This window comes from Watersipora subatra, chromosome 4, assembly GCF_963576615.1.
Source record: "Watersipora subatra chromosome 4, tzWatSuba1.1, whole genome shotgun sequence".
Taxonomy (NCBI): domain Eukaryota; kingdom Metazoa; phylum Bryozoa; class Gymnolaemata; order Cheilostomatida; family Watersiporidae; genus Watersipora; species Watersipora subatra.
In genome coordinates, this window is record NC_088711.1 from 33,137,440 (window position 1) to 33,161,705 (window position 24,266).

Below are 24,266 nucleotides of genomic sequence, written 5' to 3' on the forward strand. Positions count from 1 at the left end.
GAAGCTAGCGCTGGTCTTGAAGATAGCCTTGGCCCTTTACATTTTATATAGGCTTACTAACATAGCAAGTTCTTAGTCAAACTCCGTAAGCCATCAGTAGGACTACACACAGGACAGAAAGATTCGGAAGGATTGTTAAGAGGAATTATCAGGGGAGTACCTGCTGGTAGAAATATTGCTATGCAGCGCATTAGCCAATTCTTAATATTGAGTGAGCAGCAAAAAGGACAGAGCTATCTCAAGTTACGCTTCCATTTATAAGGCATCGTTCTTATTCTTCGACCACCAAATATTTGGTCTTGATCATGATAAAATGGATCATGTGAACTTTAAAAAAACTGCTGGCTTATGTGAACAGTTCTGAATGTGCCTCTTGCATTGAAAATCTATTTTTTGACATAGCATTCTATACTAAGTCACCAGAAACATTAAAAACCGCGCGACACCAAATCAGCGTCAAACTCCGTGTCACAAAAAACTGATTTGTAGTCACTTTCAATGGTTATCTTGTGCGACTGTCTAATCATTCAATAACTTGCAATCATGATATTCTTTTGAAGTAAAGTGAATAATAACTGAGTCAACCTGCCAGCATTTGTAAAGCGTCAATACTGAAAAACAATGTCTACAAATGGAAGATATGTTGAACGAGGAGACTAGCAATTGAAGCGAAATTGAAAGCACTACAATCAAATGAAAGCTTTACAACAGAAAGTTTATTGACAAAGAGATTTACTCCAGTTAAACCAAACATGAATGTAAACTAAAACTATCTACACAGATACATACAGAAAGTGAAGGTTACCTTTTACATACAATATCTACAAACTATGACAGATAATATACAACACATACAACAATACAACGAGATCGTCACTAAGATAGTCGACAGCAAGAGAGAAAGTAGGTGATCGAACGCGTCACCGTTGCAACCTTGTGCCTGTGCAAGGGTAGCCATCCTATGGAAACAGAATGCAACATAAAACCAGTCAGCATAGTAAGATAATATTGAGAACGAGTGAATATTATTAAAAATTATGACAGCCGTGAGTTTAAATTTCCTCACCAGCTGAATTCTTATAACATGGTGACACAGGAATAGACCGAAAAAACTGTTAAATACAATTGGTTTTTTATGTAATTTGATTTGCAAAAGTTAACAGATTGCAGCATCAAAGATGACCATAGGTATATCTGATACTAAAAAGTTTTAATTTTTAACAGAATTAGCACACTAAACAAGGAACAAATGATTGATTCAACAGCTCAAGAAGTAACGCTTTTAAATGATATTAGGTCAATAGCATTTAGTTAGGAGAGTACCAAATAAGGTTTATGACGTCTTAAAAATTGCAGGTCAGCTTTTTGTTATTCCAACAAACGAATATGATTCTTCTCCATCTTTCAATTTAAAGCACATCAATTATATCAGTATTTTTATCATATATATCAGTACTTCAGAGTCTTGGCTTTCAAATGAGCCTATATTCAACACACAAAGAATAATAGAACTATGAAAAGCAGTGTTAAAAGTATGTCCTGCAATAAACACTTGGTTGCAGTTCCCACAAAGAGATGTCATAATTATTATTTAGCCTTAATTCTTCGATCCCTTTCGCTGCCATTGAGGCAGCGCTTTTCTGTGACAATCGATGCTTTTAAATCCAGAGGGCGCTAATAATAAACTAGGATTCTAGATAATCAACAATGTCCGGGGATCGTGCTAACGCCCAAGCAATACAAACACATGTTCTGGGTTAATAGATTTTGGGTGATTGTTAGAGTCTGCTTTTCTCATCCTTGCGTTCATTTTAAGATCATGCAATGCTTGAAATTAATTAGCCTCAGTTGTGCCCCTCAACATCACAAAAAAAAAGAGGGCTAATGCATAATATCATCGGAAAAACATAGTATGGTGCTTGGAATCTGAGCTATTTTTCATAGAAATAATCTGTACAAGGAGAGCTAATGACACTGAATCCTTTGTCATCTTCATTGGTTCTCTGGAGTTGTCTTACGTTCGCCTGCTACTAGAGTAATTATCGTAGTTGATAAATAAGCGGTAAGAGCACACAACACCGAATATGAAAATTGTGACGTCATAATTTGCGAGCCTATACCATTGAACATTTCTGTGATAGAGCTCTGGGGGAAATCCTATAAACACCAACCAATGTCTCACCATGTCAAATAATGGCTCATTTGAAAGCCAAAATATTGAAGAGTCTGAATAAGCTGAAACAGTACTTATATAACTGATGTGCTGTAACAAGATAATATCTTGCTAATTTTTGCAATGAAATTTACTCACATCGGTCCAAGCGTATAAATTGGAAAGAGGTTTGAAGCTGCAGACAATATAGACATACCTTATTCAAGAAGAGGCTTGGTTGATAAGTAGAAGTGCCCACGCTGAACTATCACGGTGTGTCTCTTCGGATCGAACGGATCTTCCTCGCATCCCTCAGCCCTGACTGGCTCCTTGAAATCTCTCAGGATTATCAGGTTGATTCCTAGTTCGAGCATCACATTCGTAGCCAACTCCTCCCAGTCTGGTGACCAAGTGTTATCGTTGAACATCGATTCAACGGCATGCGAGTAGTCGAGATTTTTTGCCAAGTAGACATTGAACTCATCTCTGTTGACATCGGCATGCGCCTGCACTTCGATACGCATCTGATGAGCATCCGGAAAGTCAAACTCGCGGCCAGAACGTTTCCAAACACTCACAAAGAAGCTGTTGTTGTCTTCTGGAACCGGAACGACAGTGAGGTGCATTTGTGCTAGCTGGTCCATGGCACTACCTTGACCTATAATGAAAGTGATATTGCAGACGCTACAGTCTAAGGGAAAGCTGTATGTACGTTGTTTCAAGTATCATCGAAAAAGCAAACGAGTCAGATGAATATTTTTACCCACTTGGTTTCATGATCATCAGTTACATTTTAATGATGGTTAGCAACTTGGACAAGATGCAAATTGCGAAAATTGCATCCCTGAGAATGGTAGCAAAGGTAACGCACATGCGCAATGAAGGTAACGCACATGCGCAACGAAGGTAACGCACATGCGCAACGAAGGTAACGCACTTGATTTCAAAGAGGGTCTTTTACAGGCTACAAAATACACTTGAGGCATGGAGTGACAAAAAGTTAATGACAGCTGCCAATGTTGGCGACCAACATGTCAAGTGGCAGCAAAAGAGCTAGTGATGCCAACATAGTGGCTGGGAAAAGAGATAAGAACTGCAACCTGCAATGCAAATGTAAGAGCCAACTTTTAGACCAACCCTATTTTTAATTTCACGTAAAGTCGACATATCTTCTTATTTACAATCTATAGTGTCCATAATCTTGTTAGCATGAGCTTGAGTTATAGCTGTTGGCGCACACACTTTTCATCTAGTAAGAGCTTCTAGTACAGCTTCATTTATGCCACAATAGTGAAGACAGACCTTACATGCAGATAATGATACCTGACATGGCCCCTTCATGGTAACAAATCTAGCTCCACCATTTTATGTTTTTATCAGCTTATGTTAATATCCATAAACAGGCTACCGTAACAAACCATGTTATTAACCATAAACAGGCTACCGTAACAAACCATGTTATTATCCATAAACAGGCTACCGTAACAAACCATGTTATTATCTATAAACAGGCTACCGTAACAAACCCTGTTAATATCTATAAACACGCTACCGTAATAAACCCTATTAATATCTATAAACACGCTACTGTAACAAACCCTGTTAATATCGACAAACACGCTACTGTAACAAACCCTGTTAATATCGACAAACACGCTACTGTAACAAACCCTGTTAATATCGACAAACACGCTACTGTAACAAACGTTATGTTAATATCTATTAAAACTAAAGTAATGCATGCAACTAAAACAGATGTTTATTATTTAATTATTGCACAAGCAAAACTTACAAATCAACCTCCCTACACAATCAATACTGCTGAACTGTACTTTACATGCTAGTACGAATACCCTGTATAAATGAATGCGAGTTAAAGCGCATAATTTTTATATCATATACTTCAATACACCAGAGTCTTGGCTTTCGAATGAGCCATTGTTTGACATAGTGAGACAGACATTGGTGGGTGTTTATAGGATTTCCCTATAGCTCTACTGTAGAAATGTTCAACGGTACTGGCTCGAAAATCATGACGCCACAATTTTCATATCCGATGTTGTGTGCTCTTACCGCTTATTGTATTGCTTACCGCTTATATTTATCAACAACGATAATGATAGTAGTGGCAGGCGAAGGTAGGACAACTCCAGAGAAACAATGAAGATGACAAAGGAATCAGTATCATTAGCTTTTCATGTACAGATTATTTCTATGATAAACAACTCAGATTCCAAGCACCATACTATGTTTTCCCGATGATATTATGCACTATCCCTCTCTTTTTAATGTGATGTTGAGGGGCGCGACTGAGACTAATTAATATCAAGCATTGCGTGATCTAGTGAAAGTGCGATTGACATATAGTCCTAGGGCCACGCAACTGCAGGTCACAACTTAATCGATGTGATTTCATTACCTTTATCAAGGACAATATATTTATTGAAGCACAATTAATTAACCTTTAACATGTGTTAGTATTTGTCAGGCGTTATTATCTAGAATCCTAGTTTATTATTAGCGCTCTCTGGGTTCAACAGCCCCGATTGTCACAGAAAAGCGCAGTCTCAATGGCAGCGAAAGGGATCGACTACCCAAGGCTAAATAATAGTTATGACATCACACTGCGGGAACTGCAACCAAGTGTTTTTTTATTGCGGAACATACTGTTGACACCCTGTTTTTCATAGTTCTATTATTCTTTGTGTATTGAATATAGGCTCATGTGAAAGCCAAGACTCTGATGTATTGAACTATATAATAAAACAATTATATAATTTATGCGCTTTAAAAACCAACTGCACTAACTTAGCTATATTACTTACCTACATAGCATGGGTTGGCAACAATCGCCCCTATCCTACCAGTCGTCTTTATTTCACATTCCTCTGCCACCTTTCCTACCAATGCTTCATTCATGGCCTCGACAGGAGCCCATGAAAGAGCATGAGTCGGGCTTACCTCTATGATAGTCGACCCAGTTTTATCTGAAACATTTGAAAGACATCTCGTCTACCTCAGACTGACTACCGTTCCATAAAACATTTGAGACAAACTAATAGTAGAAAGTTGATGTCAATGGAAATGTAAAGATAACTAGTATTTCTATTTTTAAAATAATAGAGTTACATGTAATGTTTTGCCACAATCTACTTAATGTAATGTTTTTGTGAAAACTTTAAATACCAATAATATGTAAAGTAAACTCCACTGAATCCCTCAGCCACACCGACGGTTATAGTCAATTCACCTCTAGAATAGAGAACATCAACCTAAACCCGTCTACATTTTCTAAAATCTAAAACAGCACAAATTTTACATGGTTGTGAAGCATAACCAGAAAGGAGAAGCTTGCAGCTGTCTATATGTTAGTCGACCGACACCAAAATTACCATGATCAGATGCCATCCACTGGATGAACCATAGACATAGCTATTGACTTGACTGTAATGATCAGATGCCATCCACTGGATGAATCATAGACATAGCTATTGACTTGACTGTAATGATCAGATGCCATCCACTGGATGAATCATAGACATAGCTATTGACTTGACTGTAATGATCAGATGCCATCCACTGGATGAACCATAGACATAGCTATTGACTTGACTGTAATGATCAGATGCCATCCACTGGATGAACCATAGACATAGCTATTGACTTGACTGTAATGATCAGATGCCATCCACTGGATGAACCATAGACATAGCTATTGACTTGACTGTAATGATCAGATGCCATCCACTGGATGAACCATAGACATAGCTATTGACTTGACTGTAATGATCAGATGCCATCCACTGGATGAATCATAGACATAGCTATTGACTTGACTGTAATGATCAGATGCCATCCACTGGATGAATCATAGACATAGCTATTGACTTGACTGTAATGATCAGATGCCATCCACTGGATGAATCATAGACATAGCTATTGACTTGACTGTAATGATCAGATGCCATCCACTGGATGAACCATAGACATAGCTATTGACTTGACTGTAATGATCAGATGCCATCCACTGGATGAACCATAGACATAGCTATTGACTTGACTGTAATGATCGGATGCCATCCACTGGATGAACCATAGACATAGCTATTGACTTGACTGTAATGATCAGATGCCATCCACTGGATGAACCATAGACATAGCTATTGACTTGACTGTAATGATCAGATGCCATCCACTGGATGAACCATAGACATAGCTATTGACTTGACTGTAATGATCAGATGCCATCCACTGGATGAACCATAGACATAGCTATTGACTTGACTGTAATGATCAGATGCCATCCACTGAATGAACCATAGACATAGCTATTGACTCGACTGTAAAACCTAATTAAAACATGAAACCAGCTAAAAATGTAGAAAACAATATTTTAGTTGATATTCAATGGTAGAATCTGATATTGATCAAGCAGATGTTGTACAGCTCCTAAAAATGCACTCTAGCAGTTGCGAGTAAACGGAAAGCTCTTTTACAAAGAGCCCAAACTTTCACATAGACGCTAAAATGTAGCATGACGAGTGAACCAGTAAAAGATTGAACTATGTTACCTTCCGAGAAAAAGAATTATGGAAACTAATAACTGAGCAGTTAATGTCTCTTGATGATATGCATCTGTGGAAAATTGTTTTGAATATACAGATTTTAAAACTCTACGATCAACACAACTGAGTGATCCACTTTTTAAGACCAAAAAAATTTACTTCCCATTGAAACTGTGACACAACCGATGTAACATGCACAAAGAAATTCTGCTATGTTGGAGTTCTGTAACTGCTACAATGCTCCTACTACCGCTGTAAGACAACTCCACAACTATCTATTATCAGTGCAGCATTTTAAAACTCGCATATAATACAGAAATATCTATAACTCGCATATAATACAGAAATATCTATAACTCGCATATAATACAGAAATATCTATAACTCGCATATAATACAGAAATATCTATAACTCGCATATAATACAGAAATATCTATAACTCGCATATAATACAGAAATATCTATAACTCGCATATAATACAGAAATATCTATAACTCGCATATAATACAGAAATATCTATAACTCGCATATAATACAGAAATATCTATAACTCGCATATAATACAGAAATATCTAAAACTCGCATATAATACAGAAATATCTATAACTCGCATATAATACAGAAATATCTATAACTCGCATATAATACAGAAATATCTATAACTCGCATATAATACAGAAATATCTATAACTCGCATATAATACAAAAATATCTATCAGTATTGTTGCTCACCGTTAGGGTCAAGCTTGAGACAAGCGTAGTAGAGACAATGACCTGCTGGGTCCTTCTCTCGAGCAATCACAACATGCGTGTCATTAACTGCTTTTTCAGCATCCCATCTCATCGGCGGAGCAAAATCCTTGAGCAACACGACTTTCAAGCCGCAGGACTGAGATACGAGCATGACCAGCAGGCTCTCTATCTCCGGACCCCAACGCGAAGATGGGCATTTGATGAGCCGCATGCTCTCCTTGTAGGACTCCGCATTGAGCAAGTAGTGACAGAAGATATCAGGATATTCTTGTCCCTTCCAGTACACCAGCTTGCGCAGATCATCGGCGAGGAACTCTCCATTGGTTGGCAAAGCAACAGCTTCGAAGAAACTTTTCCCGCTGTAGGAAGGGCTGTAGTACTCCATTGTCCGACCGATTTGCCGTAGTTGTTCAAATGCCCTTAACATCTCTGCAATACAAAGAGTTTCAATTTTTGTTCATCAGTACCATCCAAAAACCAGCTTTCTAAGTAATGCACAAAGCCATATTATCCAGAATAACGCAGTCATCGTCCCAGCTCTAGGACGATAGAAAAGGTTAAGCTCATTGAAGAGGAGAAGCGCATATTGACGTTAAAGCAGCAGTACGAGGGTAAAGCGACATTGTCAAGTAAATGATGTCAGATGAAGAGTCAGACAATCGAAAGGCAACTCCGACTTAATCATGCCACTCTAACTTACATCTGTTCACAAGAACACAGAGCAAAGAATGGAAACCAAAAAAATACCTGGATTCCTGATGAAACCGGTTATTAACTGCGGTGGATATCTTGTATTCGATGGGTGGGCAGCGGGAGCAGCGTACATCTGAGGCGCTGGTGGCCTAGCTATCGATGACACAGGCATTATGAAAATGAAGACCTACAATGACAGGCAAATATGTAAAGTCTTTATATTTATGATAACCGTAAAGACGTCACATTTCTAGTATCCTACACTCAATAAATCTCCACAAAAAGCTAATGGGTTAAATTCAAATCGATGCTTGTCCTTAATTCCTACTAAAAGAGGCAGTAAAGCTACTCAAAATAGGTGAAAGCAATTTAAATTTGTGATTAACTCAAAATACGGGAGAGCCACTGCTTAGACTTACATAAGTGACAAAAAAGCCAGATAACTTTCAAAATTTTGCATTTGATGTATTTGCAATGTTGAGCAACACTAGCGGATATCTGAATACACAGAAAAATCCAGAACATTCAATTTTGTACACTTAAATAAATTTTCTGACAACCCTGAAATGACCGTTTTGTCCCTTTCTAAAATTTATTTGAAACATCGTGGAGCAGAGGTTAACATCTCACAATAAATCAGTGTAAGGAGAAGAACACTATGTAAAATGATAGCACAATTGAAGCAAACTAAAATTGAACACCATAAATGTAGTCAAAAATGTTGCTCACCTGGTGGAAGGTCTGCTGTCAGTGTGATATCATAGCCACATCTATGCTATATGAGCTAGTTGAACATCTTGGCTTTTTCTAAATAGCAGATCATCGGTGTATAGCTTTGCAAGTTTAAAGCAAGCTTGGTGGGCTAATTGGTCCATCCCGATAGCTATAGGCTTTCATCACCTACACTTGTCACCTGCAAATATTTAATTTCATATAAAATGAGATGCGTAACCATGGTGAACAGTAGCGATGGTTAACAAATAGTGCATATTTCTGCTGTTGTCATACTAATATTTCTAAAGCAAACATAAGAATGAGCAATTAACAATTTATTCGGACAAGCTATGTGTAAAAATTAGCTTCAGCCAATAGCTAATGCAAGCGATGGTCACAGGTTCATAGGAGGGTTGACACAGCAGTTTTAGAATTAAATTGCTTCAATTTCTCATTTCCTAACTGGTCATTACCGTGTTCCATGTTTTACTATAGAAATTCTTAGAGCGAAGCAAAACTAACTACAGTCAAACATGGATAACTCGAACTTCAAGGGACCGAGCGAAAGTGTTCAAGTTATCAGATCGTTCAAGTTATCAGAGCACTGTCACAAGTGCATGTATTTAACAGAAGATACATGTACATATACAAACTATGTATAAAGCAAAATCATAGATTGCTTGTTGCAGGTTATAGAGCCTCTCATGTAAAGTTTCAAAATTATTTATCAGGAAGTATAGATATTTTTCTGTCACTTGAGATTTGTTTGTTGTTTTAGGTGATGTAATGCCCTGAGGTTTTCAGATTAAAATTGGCAAAACTTGATTGCCGTTAAAACACTCAGAGAATAAGACCCATCTTTTTTCTTTGGAGCGTTTAAACAGAGATCAATTTTGCCAATTTTAATCTTGAAACATCCTGGCAGTCACATCACCTGAAACTACAAACAAATCTCAGCTGATAGAAAAATATCTGAATTTTCGGATAATTTTTAAAACTTCAGACGAGTAAACATTTATGACCAATCCAAAATCGCATGCTTTACATCTGATCAGTTGTTTCATTTAAAAAACCTATCGAGTGTAGTCTGTAAAAAGGTGTTTTATCCTTATATATCCGCATATAATCACTCTTACAATATGCATTTTGCATGTTGTGTCAATCTTTATTAAAATTTTATCGCTAATACTTTGTTACGTTTTTAGTTTGGTCGTAACATAGTCAACGTGTTAGCGACCCCATTAATCAGGTTTTATACGATTTCCTAATCGGTTCCATTATACGGTACGGGGGAAATGTATGTACACGATATACATATAAGGAGCACTTTACTCGTTAGGAAAGCAGAGTAGTTGTAGCTCCGCGACTAATGTAAATTTCTTCGGATTGAAACAAACCAAAGTTTGTTTTAATCTGAAGGAATTTACATAAATATCAACCAAAGTTTGTTCCTTCGGCAAAAAACCGTTCGAGTTAATGATGTTAAGTTCGAGTTATCTCAAGCAATTTATCATTGCGTATGAACGGACCAAAGAATCCGTTCAAGTTAGCAATGTGTTCGAAATATCCGTTGCCGAGTTATCCATGTTTGACTGTATTAAAGCAATCAGACTGGTGAGGCACTCACCAGAAAGCACTTCCACTAAATGATTTGAGGTAATTTGTGTGGAGGAATCCATTTTACAGGACTGAAGATATCATTCTAGTGTTCATTGTAGTGTTAAAAAAATGTAGACACTACCAAAATTCGACAAGAACACAACTCAGACCGGTTGAATCAACAAAATCACTGGCTAAAGCTAATTATTGAGCAGTCTAAAAAGTAATGTGCACATTTGCTTTCAGCTTACAGAAGACAAATAATTTTTTGATGTAAAAGGGGAAAGGAAGGAACATGAGAAACCTGACTTGGATAGCCACTTCAATATTTGAACCTGCAAATTACTTTTGCTCAGCTGTAACGATGCAGCATTCTGGACTTTTACCAAAAGTATTGTTCATTAATGTTTTTATCAAAGAAGGAATGAGGAAAAAGAGAAGTAAAGATGATATAGATCAATACTAGATCAATGATTCCCAACTATTTGGGAGTCACAAACCCGTTCTAGCCTGCGGACTGAAAAGTCATGGATCATTTCATTACCATGAGCTCACGATATACAATCATGTGCAAAAGAAAGGGCCCACCTCTGATTCTCATTGCCAATATATGTACGTTCATGTAGACCAAATTTCAAATGCTCATAAAATTGTGCCAACTTGTTGAAATCTACCTAAACTATATATCAATAGACTCGGCATTTACTCAGCTTCCTTTTGATGTGAGTAATTCCAGTGTAAATGGATTAGCAATGGATGAGCGAGTACTAATTAGCCTCCTTTGATCCTACTCTATTTTCGCTAATCCCGTCAAACAATGGCCAATTTTTAATTGGCTCTAGCTTCTGATTGAAGTGAGATATTCACTCACTTTGAAGTTTGTCTGACACTTCAACCCATTCTTGAGTTATATTAAAATTTTAGCATTCTGCAAAATTTAGAATTTGTGTATATAAGGGAGCGAAAACGGGACTTCAGGCATTCGCAATTTTGTCATCGACTAAGCATCATGACCAAGCATCTGACTACTGAGGAAAAAGCTGTCATTGTTCACCTCCACAAGAGTAACAAATCACAGAGAGAGATTGTTAAAGAGACAGGACACTCCAGGAAAAGTGTCAGGACAACCATTGCTAACTGGAAGGAAAATGGGAGCCTTGCTGAGAAGCCAAGATCGAGGAGACCAAGAAAGTTTACTGAGAGAAGTGAGAGAACCCTTGTCCGCATGTCCTTACACGACCGTCACCTTACCAGCCAACAATTGACTAAGGAATGGAAAAATTCTGCTGGTGTTCAGGTTCATCCATCTACTGTGAGACGGATATTGATCAAGTATGGGCTGAGAGGCTGCAAGGCCAGACGCAAACCCCTGCTCATGGAAAATCACCGAAAGAAGAACTGCTCAAACTTGTAAACAGCATGCCTAAACGCTGTCAGATGGTCATTCGCAACAAAGGATGGCCAACACAGTACTAATGACCTTCCAAAATCAACCCCAACGGCCCTTTTCAGGGCCACCAACACTTCCAAGAGAGTGAATTGTTCGACAAAAAGAGTTTCCCAATGATACTTTGTGTAATACTGATGAAATTAAATTATGCCATATTAGGCATTTTCGGAAGCTGCAATGGAAATTCCATCCCAGACATTACATTTTGCAGGATAGATCAAAAATGACATCAGGTTCTGATTCTCCAGAAGCTGCTGATTCCAAAAATATATACATTATTATACTTGGAGCGAACACCTTTGCTTCAGCACAGGTTTACTGTCCGAAATACACAACAATTTAGGGTGGGCCCTTTCTTTTGCACATCACTGTATATTAACTAGCTGTGCTAGCTGGCGTTGCCCGGGTAATAAAATTCTTTGGAAAAAAAATTGATTTGTATTTAACATATAACAACATTTGCATTCGAACTTTCAAACTACATATCATGAAAGAAGCGTTTTGTGTAGTTGCAATAAATTAAAAGAGAGAATAAAAAAAACTGTAAAGGTTTTCAAACTTTGTCAAACAATTGTAACTTTCAAACTTCATATCATGAGGAAAAAGTTTTGTGAGAGACAACTAAATTAAAAATAAATAAAACAATTGTAAATGTTTTCAAACGACTGTAAATTTAAAATTTCATAACTTTCAGCGACGTATATCTTTTAATAACGTACAGTGGAACCTCTGTTCGAAAATCGAGTTGTTCGAGCCCCGAAACAATTTTTCTCATTAGAATGAATGTAAGTCAATTTTAATCCATTTCAAAGCGAGAAATCAACTTCGGTAAAGTATTTTACATTTTACACCATAAACTGTAGTGTATACTACATACTATAAATAAAAATGGGTAAATATAGATTGTGTTTAATTTTAATAAAAGGTTTTCTATTTATGATGATGGAAAAAGCAAACAAAAGTAAACATTAAAACATCAAAAACATTAAAGGTTAAGATACAATTACAAAAATTGCAGAAATTGATGATGAAACAGCAAAAAAATGCAACAGATAAGTTACATCAAAAATCGTAAGAAAAGGAAAATATAAACAGCAATGGCACGTTCACTTCACATTTCTGAAGGAGAATCTCTCCAAAACAATTTAGGGTAACTCGACTGGACGGGTTATCTCTCTAGCGAATCTAATCGGTAAATCTCTTCATCCCAGATGGTTCCTTCCTTTTGTAAAGAATTTATGAAGCGTAAATTGCTTCTCCATTTTTTAACGAATGTTTGCACGCTGTTTTCGGAGCTGTTCCAATTTCAATGCGCATGCTTTCGAATTTATGTTTGAGATCAGTGACGAACAAATCTTAAAATCTTTGGTTGATAACCGAGTTGGTCAAGAACCAATGCGTCCAAGAGCCGAGGTTACACTGTATATAATCAGTACACAAATCGTCAAATTTCAAGTTCGAGATAAATTATTGTCGATATCGTGGGGTCGAATAAATTAGCCCTAATAAACAAAAAACAAAGAAGCATCGTGTTGCATATACATAAGTCCCAACATATTTTTGAACAGAGGCATCGTAACTCGTGGACGCGAGGCTAAAATAATTAGCAAGCGCATGGTGTATGCGGTGTATGAAAACTATGCCGTTCTAGCTCAGTGGTAGAGCGTCAAGAAAAGTAACTTGTCAATACGTTTGTGCTAATTGTCACGAGTTCAAATCCACCAGAATGCGAAAATTCATTTTCAAGATTTTAATAGCTATAGCTGGAGGGACACACATACACACATCCTTTAAGAAATATATAGATATATTTAAAAGTATGTAAATCTATGTAAATATAAGAGAGTCAGGAATAACTGATACTTGTGATCTTATATGATAAATCTTACAGTAAATTTAACAGATAATGTTACAGTAATCTTACAAATGTTTGCTGTGAAATTAATTATGAATTAACAATTGCTTAGGTTTAGAAGGAAAGATGCGTAAGCTAATACACAGAGCGAGCACTGATAGGAACCTTTGTGAAACACGTAACGAATTGCAATATTTGTTTGTTGAGGAAAGAAAATTGCACTTGTTAACACACTATATCGCTATTAAAATGTTAAATAACAAACTGAAAAATATTAATACAAACAAAGATGTTTTAATTTGAACTAACAGAAATAGGGCAAAAAGGTTTTTTAAACGAACAAAGATTTTGTTTATACTTAATGATTGTGGAACGCATGGAACCAAATCAGAATCCAAAAAGCATAATGTAGCTGAGAAAAAATCTTTTGAGCAGCTGGAATAAATTAGTAGCAAACTAAATGTAGATGTAAAATAATTAGCAAGTATGTAAACTACGAAATGTCGATGCAACCTCTATCTTTTGGTAACGTATATAATCAGTACAAAAATCGCCAATCTTCAAGTTCGGGATAAATTATTAGCATTAACGAAAAAAGATGAAGAAGCGTCGCATTGCATATATACTTACACGTAGGTCCCAAAATACTTGTGAACAGGGGCATCGTAACACATGGGCGTTATGCTAAAATAGTTAGGATGTACATGGGTTATGCGGTATAGAAAATGACTTTGATCAACATGCCGTTCTAGCTCAGTGGTATTCGTCGTGAGTTCAAATCCATCAGAATGCAGAATTTTAATATCAAGATTCTAATAGCTATAGCTAGAATGCAGTCAGACATAGACATACGATATACTTTGAAAAATATATAGATTAATGTTTCCCCTTCACTATTCCCTTTTCCTTCACAGTTAGGACTTTGTTTTATCTGTTTTTTCTATCCGTTATAAGAAAAACGTGTTCGCAAACAGATAAGTGACAAAATTAGAGTTAAAAGATGGTTAAAATAAAGTGTTAAAATAAACATTAAATAAAAAAATTGAAAAATATTCATACAAACAAAGAGAAATTTTTTCAAGTAGAACTGATTCAAGAAGTTATTTTAATTCAAAGAAATAACATAAAAACTATGAAGGTAATTCTAGCTGTACTACCCGGCGCTGCTCAATAAATAAAGCTTGGTTATAAAATGTGAAATTAATTACGAATTACTAATTTGTTAGGTTTTAAACTTACAACATGATATTCAAATTATGTTTAAAAGATGCCAATATGAAATAATAATGAAACAAACTTTAGAAACTTATATCATAAACTTCAAAAAGTTATAAAGAATTTATAGACGAAATAAGAGAATTTAAATCTATATACGGTATATACATGTTAATATATGAGAGCAAAGAATAACTGATACTAGTAGATGCAAGATTACAACCACAAGTTTTCAATTCAAGCTCTCTACCACTGAGCTATACAAGGCGTGTTGACCAAAGACACTATCATATATCATATACACAGGCTAAATGACGTATTATTTGAAACTCTATGAATTTTATTAACTATTTGAAACACAATGCTTTTTTGTGTTTTCTTGAACTTCTATTTTCAGCTTTTTGTAAGGTTCAATTGTTAAAAATCGAAGTCAAGCCCAATTCTTTTCACTCGGACAACTGTATTACCATATCTCCATAAGAAGAGCCTCGACATTCTTTGTTCTGTCAGACAAAAAGAGTACAATATCTCATTTTTACATTTGTACCAGTAACGAGAGGTACCAGTATTGTCGTATTCAAAGTTTTTATGGATAGCTTCTGGTGGGACAATGATCTTGTTTTAAACACGCACACACTTCTATGCAAGAACTGTTATTATTAATTTAACATATTCAAGATTCTTTTTGTTTTCTCTCAGTTCTATTAATTGCATCATTACCAAATCATCTTTTATCGTAATCATGGCAAAACCGACTTAATTTAACAATTACTTGCTAATTATTTCACATTTAAACCCTTTTATAGTTGTTTTATTTTTTTCTATTTTACTTGCCCTGCACAAAACATTTTCCTTAATATATAAAGCTTGAAAGTTACAGTTGTTTGAAAAAGTTTGAAAATCTTTAGTTGTTTGTATTTTCTTTCTTAATTTGTTTCAACTACACAAAACACTTTTCTCCTGATATGTAGTTTGAAAGTTAGAATGGCAAATGTTGAAATATGTTAAATACAAATCAACCTTTTGTCCAAAGACTTTTTTATTACCCAACCAACGCTGGGTAGTACAACTAGTGTTGATATAAAGATGAAACTTATCATTCTATATATTAGTATTTGCAGTCATGATATCAATGTTGTCCAGAAATGTAGATGCTCATCGTGAGGATTAACTTTTAGCTATTTAGCTATGTCATCAATCAAAGTTTGTATTAAACAGCAGTTTCAATGCTACTCGAGCTATTTCCTCCATACTAATAGAGGGGTAAGTTGCGAAATGTTGCAACTTGCCCCTTTATTCTTATCATTAAAACGTGTTGCAACTTGCCCCATACCCTGTGTGTTTCAACGTGCCCCACTTGACACTGAGTAACCAAAATGTTCATCCCAACTCAGGATGATGTAACATCATGAAATTGATGGGTGAATTGTGAAGAGAACATGTCTATAGCTGCCTCCACTGACTTTAGTTAACATGGGATGATGTACAAAGAAGATATGCAATTCTCTAAATTTGGATATAAAAGTGAAAGGGCAAAAAATTACCATTAAATTTTACAAAATCATGGCTCACCTAAATTGATGTTATTTTTTTCAAGCAATTAGGATATCTTATAAGATGACCTAGAAAGATGTTTAATTATTGAGGTAAAAATTGAAAATGATGTAAACAAGCCCACTGGCCACTGATTTGCCCCACTCTCCCTTACACAAGCCAGCTTTTATGAAAAGCCGATGGACTATCACATAACTCCAGATATAATGAGCCGTAAGCCAGTGCTCTACAGGAAGGCTAAGAATATGCAACAAGAAAAGATAACCTGGCGAGACAGAGAAAAAAGAGCACAGAGCAAGTGATACAGACTACAAACGACAAAACTAAGGGCTGAGAATTACGCTATTAATCTTCATTAAGAACAGCGTGGTAACATTAACCTACCTTTATGCAGCTTTGTTTATACAGATATATCCTAACATTCTTACATTTACAAGTGTGACTGCTTAAAGGTTGACTTGCAACAAAATTCACATTACAGTTATTTGGTATTATAAGATTCACCATGTCTTACTCTATTGTGTTGTAGGAGCAAAATATATGGGAATGTGATTACAAGCTCTTAAAAGCTAAAAAACCAACAGTTAATTGCAGCCACACGAGTCCGCCGTGGTTTGGATTCGCTTTCCAAAACGGCTCAAATGGGACGTAGTTGTTACAGGATGGTTTCTGTTTACACTTTCATGCAACCTTATTCGTCGAAATATTTTCACAAATATACTTCACGCATTCAATAAAACCATGTCTATTGTTCTTACGCGTCTGTTTTATCGTCATTGTAATGCTGTCACTTTTAGCACTGATATCTTATAACTTACCATAAAAACTCGTTAAACTTTTTAACCTTCGCTCGAAGGAGTACATATCATTGTCTGATAATCATGATGAGCCTGTTGGTCACCTGTGATAATCGAAAAGTGCTGCAAAAATTATTTGCGATGTATTGGGTCACATGATCAGATTACGACTTGCCGATTAGACCAAGCCGAAACAAAACTGTAAAGTAGCGAACATCTATATTTGATACAGGGTCTTCGGTAAAACATGAAGTGTTTGTCATAAACTAGTGCTACGATAAGTTTTATATTGAGCTTTTTGTTGGCCTTTCAATTCACGTGAGAACATCACGTGACAAGACGATAACCAAACTGTAATGACTACGTCAGAGAAATAAAGAGATTCCAATCTACAGCGGCTTTTCGTTTTTGAGCTTTTAAGAGCTTGTAATCACATTTCCACATATTTTGCACCTACAACACAGCAGAGTAAGACATGTTGAATATTTTGATATCAAATAAGTGTAATGTGAATTTTGTTGCGAGTCAACCTTTAAGGCCCGTGCGCACTATTGCTCAAATCAACTTTTAGCTGCGCTAGAAGGATTAGCTGTTTTGACATAATTACCAACACTAAGGTGTACACACTACTAGCGATTAACTGTCCGTGACTGCTAAACAACAACCAATAGAAATTACGATTTTGCATTCCTGATTCCTGAGTCCTTTTGTTATATTTACATAAATCTTAGTGGAGTGTAGTTCTTCGCCATGCTTGCCGAATGATGTTGACATTGATCTTCACAACTGTTGAAACTATTTATTACTTGTAAACTCATTTCAGCCTTAGGCTTGATTGTATTGAATTGTTCTATCTTTTCATGCTTATAGAGCTTGTGCATTAAAGAGCGATACACATTCATTCGTCACCGTGCTTGCAACAATTACAGTTGTGCATGAGAGCTATTACTCATTTGGTGTAAGACAACTTGTACGTAGAACCCACTTGCAAGTGGCTAGTCAGCGCTGACTTTCACTCAGGGTTGGAAAAAACCATGGTTTTTATGAAAAACCCAGGTTTTTTGTTTAAACTGGTTTTTGTGGTTTAAACTGGTTTTTTATAATTTGACCAAGGTTTTTGCAATTTTAAGACTAATTAACATCACTCACTATAGCTGCATGATTGAGTGTTGAACATACATATGTGAAATCATCTGTTAAAAATGGTACTGTGGGAGTTGTTATGGAACAAAAGAGAGAAAACATATGGAAATTTCAGAATGAATCTTTGATCAAACATGATTGATGAAATACAGAGCATAAATCTTATCACATAAAGTGAATATATCACATCCAGCTTTATGTATAAGTAGGAATTTTAATCAAGTGTTAGTTGTGTGGTGGTGAAGAGCAGAGCATAATGCAGATGCATTGCCAGTGCTTGGAGCCGTGGAAGATGACACAACTTCTATTACCTGAACACTAGCATCACTGTCTGAATAAGTGTTGTCAGCTTGACATTTTGCTAAGCGAGCTTTAAACCTGTCTGCGTGACCTTGCGTTATCACAGCACAGCTATTACATTTTCCCTTAAAACCTTTGCATTTTGCAGTTCAAGTGAAAAACTGCCAAACGGGATCCTCTTTGCGAGGCATGTTAGAAATTTGAGACACAACTTCAACTTTTCAAAACACAAACTTGATAAACTGAATTCTAACAATCCAACCGCTTTGGCTTGTGCTCAATAAATTAAATATTAGTTTGCAAACTTAAGGCTTTGGTCCAAAAGGATTTTATTGTTTTAATTTCTAATTATAAGCAATCCTTTCTCACTGGCCAGACTTGAGTAAGTATTCAATCATTATTAGAGACAATGATTGGATTAGTATATTTTACATGGTTTTTATATTTCATCAGTAAAGGGATCATCATATCATTTGATCAAACCAATTGAAATTCACTAATTAATTGTTGTGCTAGGATTTCATGTAGATTCAACATGAGCTCTGCCATCACTTTGCTACTGTGTCCTAAATAAGCTTTCCCAGCTGATATTTACATAGAATTGCATTTCTACCGCACAGGAACCACTAGGAGCTTAAAATACTGTTTTTCCCAAAGATTAATGAAAAAACCATAACCGGTTTTTTCGGCTGGTTTAAACCGAGCCAACCCTGCTTTTACAACAATAAAAAGCAGTAGATAGTTTTTTGCAGAGTGTACATTGTTTACAAAGTTTCCATTTTTACTACTTTATAATACCATGACAACAACGTTTCGGTGAATGCAAACTCGGTTATGCAAACTCGCAAAACTTTTGCGACACTCGTTCCATCTGCAGTGCTGCACTCCTAATATAAGATATTTATGAAGCGTGAATTTCAGGCCATACTGTTCCTAGTAACGGTATTACATTTTTTCGCGAATCCTTATTTTAGTAAATAAGTTCAATAAAAACTGCGAGGATGTCTTTTGATAGAACAAACAAAACAATCGATCTGTCTAACACTTCAGGAACTTATAGTTGGAAATGAGTATACCATAATAGATTGGTCGGCTGGACATACTTTCCGATGTGATTGGTTAGAACTTGCGCCCGCGACTGTTCGATTAACCTGTTTGGTGTTTCCTGTTTATTTTAAAGTTGACATGACGGTTTCAAGACGATGTTCCGTACGCCCTATGTTCCGCCAAATGTACTTTCCGAGTAAAAAATCATATTGTTGTCGGTGCGCTATAGACGCTAGGGCAACATATAATTCGCCATTACACAACTAAAATACATGTATTCCGATAGGATTGCAATACATTGTACAGTACATACATGTACAGATGATGTAAGAAAATATTCATGACTCAATGATACATTACACTGTAAATATAAATATACAAATTATATCTTTAAATCAATAGTATTGCACATTTTTTGATGATTTTTGGTTCGTATTTAATGGTATTATAAATATAATCAAGCCATATGCTTAACCAATGATATACAGCCTCTATACAGCCCCTGTAGGAGCTGTATGCCTGTATATCTTTGATTTAACTACTGATATAAATCTCCAGTGGGGGTTTATAACTTTATATCCCCTTTATATCATTGATTTAACCTTGATGATATTAAAAACATATGTATCTAGTTATACGTGCCTAAATTTTATTATAAATGTAACAGTAAAACATGTTTTTTGTTGTATCATAAACACATGACACATGTGCATAATTACATGTACAGATCCATTGCAATAAACTCTTACCGCCAAAATCACTTGTAGGCGTAATCTCCTGTAGGCAAAATCACTTGTAGGCGTAATCTCTGGCACCCAACATAGGGCGTGCACAACATATACTCGTTATCATTCTGTGAGATGCACCTGTATATAGATCGTCAAACGCAACATACATAGAATTAATAAAATTATAAATTTCCGCTCGGAAAATAGCAACCGTTCATTTCAGTTTTAGCGCTTAAATTGCCAAATCACTTCTTGTAACTGTCTTTTTCTATTGTTTACATCGTGACGTCAAATCACTATTGAACAATATCGTTTATGACCCCTTAAATATGACAACAACTACGAGACGGTAGCGAGTGAATAAATGAACAAAAAATACACAAAGCTACCTACTTAATATAATACGTTAGGTAAGTTTTGCTATAGCCTGATAAACATCTTTTGATGTTGATATATTTTTGATCTGTTCCAACACATTTGGTAGTTAAATAAGCTTTAGAAATAAATTCGTTTGTAAGCGCAACGACTAACTTTTTATATCACTGAACGTTTTGAAAAATACGAGCATGGAGTTTTTATCGGCATATTGATGTTGTACATAAACATGCTGATATTAAGATTTATATTGTATGAGGCAGTATTTAAAATATGAAAATTGATGAAGTAAAATCCGGGCTACCACTGTACCAGGCCAAGCAGGAGCTGACGCTTTGTTATAGTTTCCGAGACCCCACCAACTATTAATCACTCACCTCTGCATAGGAACCGTTAATGCAGACACTCTATATCACAGGCGGATAGCAGACTGGAGTTATACCAGCATAACTCCAGCAAGAGGCGGCTATGCACATTTTATATCACAGCTGGTAGGAAGACTATGTGTAAACCAGCACAAATCAAACAAGAGCCGATAATACATACTCCTTATATCACAACCGAATGCAGACTGTGTATATACTAGCACACCCCTTTGATCAAAGCTATCTAAGCTACTAAAGAAAATGTGTTATACTCGAATAAATTTATTATAGGGTTGTAGTATATCTTGCCATGCCAACTGAACTACGGCTACCCCTCACAAGTAAAAACAACTATTTGTATAAATGAGCAGATGCAAACTCAACATATGATTGATGGTTATGAGTAGTTGAAACTTCTAGGTGAACATGACCTTTGTTTGTGAAATAACAAACATTATTTACATTCAAATAAACAGCATAAAACCATGGTTGCATTTTCATAGCACATTATTTAATAAGGGCAGAGAGTTAATTACAAACAATCAAACGAGCATTCCGGCTATATTTTTGGTGATTTTTCTGTTGGCAAGTTTAGGAAAGTGGCTGCCCTAAAATCCTTTAGGCCCGTATTTATTTCGGGAAGCGCTTTAGAGATGGAACGTCTTTGTAAATATTATGCACTTTTTCCACACGGATCAGCTCTTATACAGCTTTTTGATTAAGCGTAACCCAGGTTTGTGGCCTTTTATTATATAACTATGAATTTTTTCTTTTTGATAAGCTCTCATTTGAATTCATAGGGTGTACCTGTGAATATTTCACAATTCCCCTACATTTAGCATTATAAAAATATGTCAAACTATCTACAGGTTTTAGGCTTTTGTTTCATTGGGATGATCTATAGATTTTATATTCTTACATAAACTGTTCTTTTTATATAGAATAAAGCCTGGTTCAGACCAATGTCGTATGTATGGCGTGCGAGGTGCTGTGTCTTGCTATGCAAACCTCTGCAGATGTGCGATTGATGTGAACCAATCACCTATGAAATTGCATGTTGGCGTAACTAAATTGTGTGAGCGAATGGGAATTGAACACGCCGAATAATTTCAGTTTTCCTATGTAGTTTTTTCCCTCCACCGCAGAAGAGATGAGTCAAGGACTTTGTTCGCTTTCTAACAGCGTAGGGTCTTCGTTTTCATGGGATTGTCGTAGTTATTATATCTGTATGGGTTGGGGGGGAAGAGTTTGCCACTGTTGATGAGGTACAATTTATGGAAAGTATATCTGACAAATACTCATCTTATAATCAAGAGACAATTAATTATTCTATCTTATTACACACTTTTCTTGTACTCTTTACATATCATACATCAACTCATGTTATTATTTAATATTTCCAGCCTGTTAAATAATGCCTGCAAATAGAGGCGCATTTCACCTTACTATTTTATAGATTTATCATCATAGAAGGGTTACGAAAATAGCAAGTTGTATATGACGCAAGCATTAAACAGTATTACTTCATGCTCGTGTTAAATAAATGTTTAATGTGTTATACACTTACTTGCTGCCCATATCCTTTTATTAAATATTTTTACAATAGGAAAGCAGCAATTCTTCTCTTTAGTCTGTTGCAAAGCGGCATGTTTAATAGACCTAAATGGCAGAAGACACTAGTAATGATGTCATGGGATTTCTTGAAACTGGCTAAAATGCAATTCGTTCGAGGTCATGCGCTTTTTGTGAACTGCTGTATCGCAAATAATCAGGGACAAAACTGCTCTTGCGAATTGAAACGCACGATTGATCATGCGAAAGTACTTGTCTGGACCAGGCCTAAGACACACATAGGTGAAAAATGCCTCAAGCACACTTAAAGGTTGACTTGCAATAAAATTCACATTACAGTTACAGTCAAACATGGATAACTCGAACTTCGCGGACCGAGCGAAAGTGTTCGAGTTATCAGAGCGTTCAAGTTATTAGAGCACTGTCACAAGTCCATTTATTTATTTATTAGTAGATACATGCACATATACAAACTATAATAGAAATCAAAAGCATAAATGGCTTGTTTCAAATTAAATGCTTCTAATGTAAAGTTTAAAACTTTTTTATCAAAAAGTATAGGAGATTTTTCTATCACTTGAGATTGTTTTGTTGTTTGAGGTGATGTTATTGCCAGGACGTTTTTTAGATTGACATTGGCAAAACTTGATCGTTGTTGAAATGCTCAGAAGAAAAGACATATTTTTCTTTTGAGCGTTTTAACCGAGATCAATTTTGCCGATTTTTCTTGAAGTTTATGCGAAGGTCCCCTCACTTTTCCATTCTTCCGAAAGGCGATCGCTAAGCGGATGTTTGGTAAAAATCAAAATTCACCAAACCTTTAGAAAAGTCTTTGACAAAAATATTTTGCCGACGGTGGTAATAACGACGCCTATGATTTACGAAAAGTTGAGGTTTACCTCTATGACTTGGAATAAAGTGATTTTTTAAAGCGATAACAACCGTCTCGGTAGCCGTTGGGCAAAAAACTGTTCGAGTTAACAGAGTTGAGGTCGAGTTATCTATAGCAATTTATCATTACGTGGGAACGGACCAAAGAAACCATACGAGTTAACCATGTGTTTGAGCTATCCGTGGGCGAGTTATCCATGTTTGACTGTATTTGGTATCAAAAGATTCACCATGTCTTACTCTGTTGTGTTGTAAGTGCCAAATATGTGGAAATGTGATTACAAGCTCTTAAAAGCTCAAAAACGAAAAGCCACCGTAGATTGGAATCTCTTTATTTCGATGACGTAGCCATGAAATTTGGTTATTGTCTTGTCACATATGTTCTCATGTGAATTGAAAGGCCAATAAAAAGCTCAATATAAAACTTATCGTAGTACTAGTTTATGACAAACACTTCGGGTTTTACCGGAGACTCCATATCAAATACAGATGCTCG

General features: G+C 35.9%; 3 protein-coding genes across 4 annotated transcripts in view; 2 read left to right on the top strand and 1 right to left on the bottom strand.

Annotated features, from left to right (window-relative positions):
- Positions 1-694: 694 nt before the first annotated feature.
- LOC137393580 (uncharacterized) lies at positions 695-19,922 on the bottom strand. 2 transcript variants are annotated; one of them, XM_068080203.1, is made up of 7 exons: positions 19,896-19,922; positions 8,895-9,078; positions 8,220-8,352; positions 7,452-7,901; positions 4,978-5,139; positions 2,370-2,810; positions 695-959 (listed from the first exon to the last, which is right to left on the bottom strand). In XM_068080203.1, the coding sequence occupies exons 3-6, from the start codon at positions 8,335-8,337 to the stop codon at positions 2,371-2,373; spliced, it is 1,170 nt and encodes a 389-aa protein (XP_067936304.1). In that variant the 5' UTR covers positions 8,338-8,352; positions 8,895-9,078; positions 19,896-19,922; the 3' UTR covers positions 695-959; position 2,370. The 2 variants fall into 2 exon arrangements, with proteins under 2 accessions (XP_067936304.1, XP_067936303.1); XM_068080202.1 differs by having other exon boundaries at positions 19,869-19,909.
- On the top strand, positions 11,488-11,892 carry LOC137394160 (uncharacterized). Its single transcript, XM_068080880.1, has one exon. It carries the CDS (start codon positions 11,488-11,490, stop codon positions 11,890-11,892), a length of 405 nt encoding a protein of 134 aa, XP_067936981.1.
- Positions 19,923-20,807: 885 nt separating the features above from the next.
- Positions 20,808-24,266, top strand: part of LOC137392782 (uncharacterized) — a 28,521-nt gene continuing 25,062 nt past the window's right edge. Inside the window, exon 1 of the mRNA XM_068079105.1 lies at positions 20,808-20,977. The gene's annotated coding sequence lies outside the window, so the exon portion shown is untranslated. The remainder of the gene's footprint in view (positions 20,978-24,266) is intronic.

Excerpts from the sequence above, each read along its gene's own strand:
- LOC137393580 (XM_068080203.1), bottom strand. The coding sequence starts at position 8,337 with ATGCCTGTGTCATCGATAGCTAGGCCACCAGCGCCTCAGATGTACGCT. Across the intron at positions 7,902-8,219 it reads CGGTTTCATCAGGAATCCAG|AGATGTTAAGGGCATTTGAA; the intron begins GTATTTTTTTGG and ends TTTGTATTGCAG. Across the intron at positions 2,811-4,977 it reads TGCCAACCCATGCTATGTAG|GTCAAGGTAGTGCCATGGAC; the intron begins GTAAGTAATATA and ends CTTTCATTATAG.
- LOC137394160 (XM_068080880.1), top strand. The coding sequence starts at position 11,488 with ATGACCAAGCATCTGACTACTGAGGAAAAAGCTGTCATTGTTCACCTC.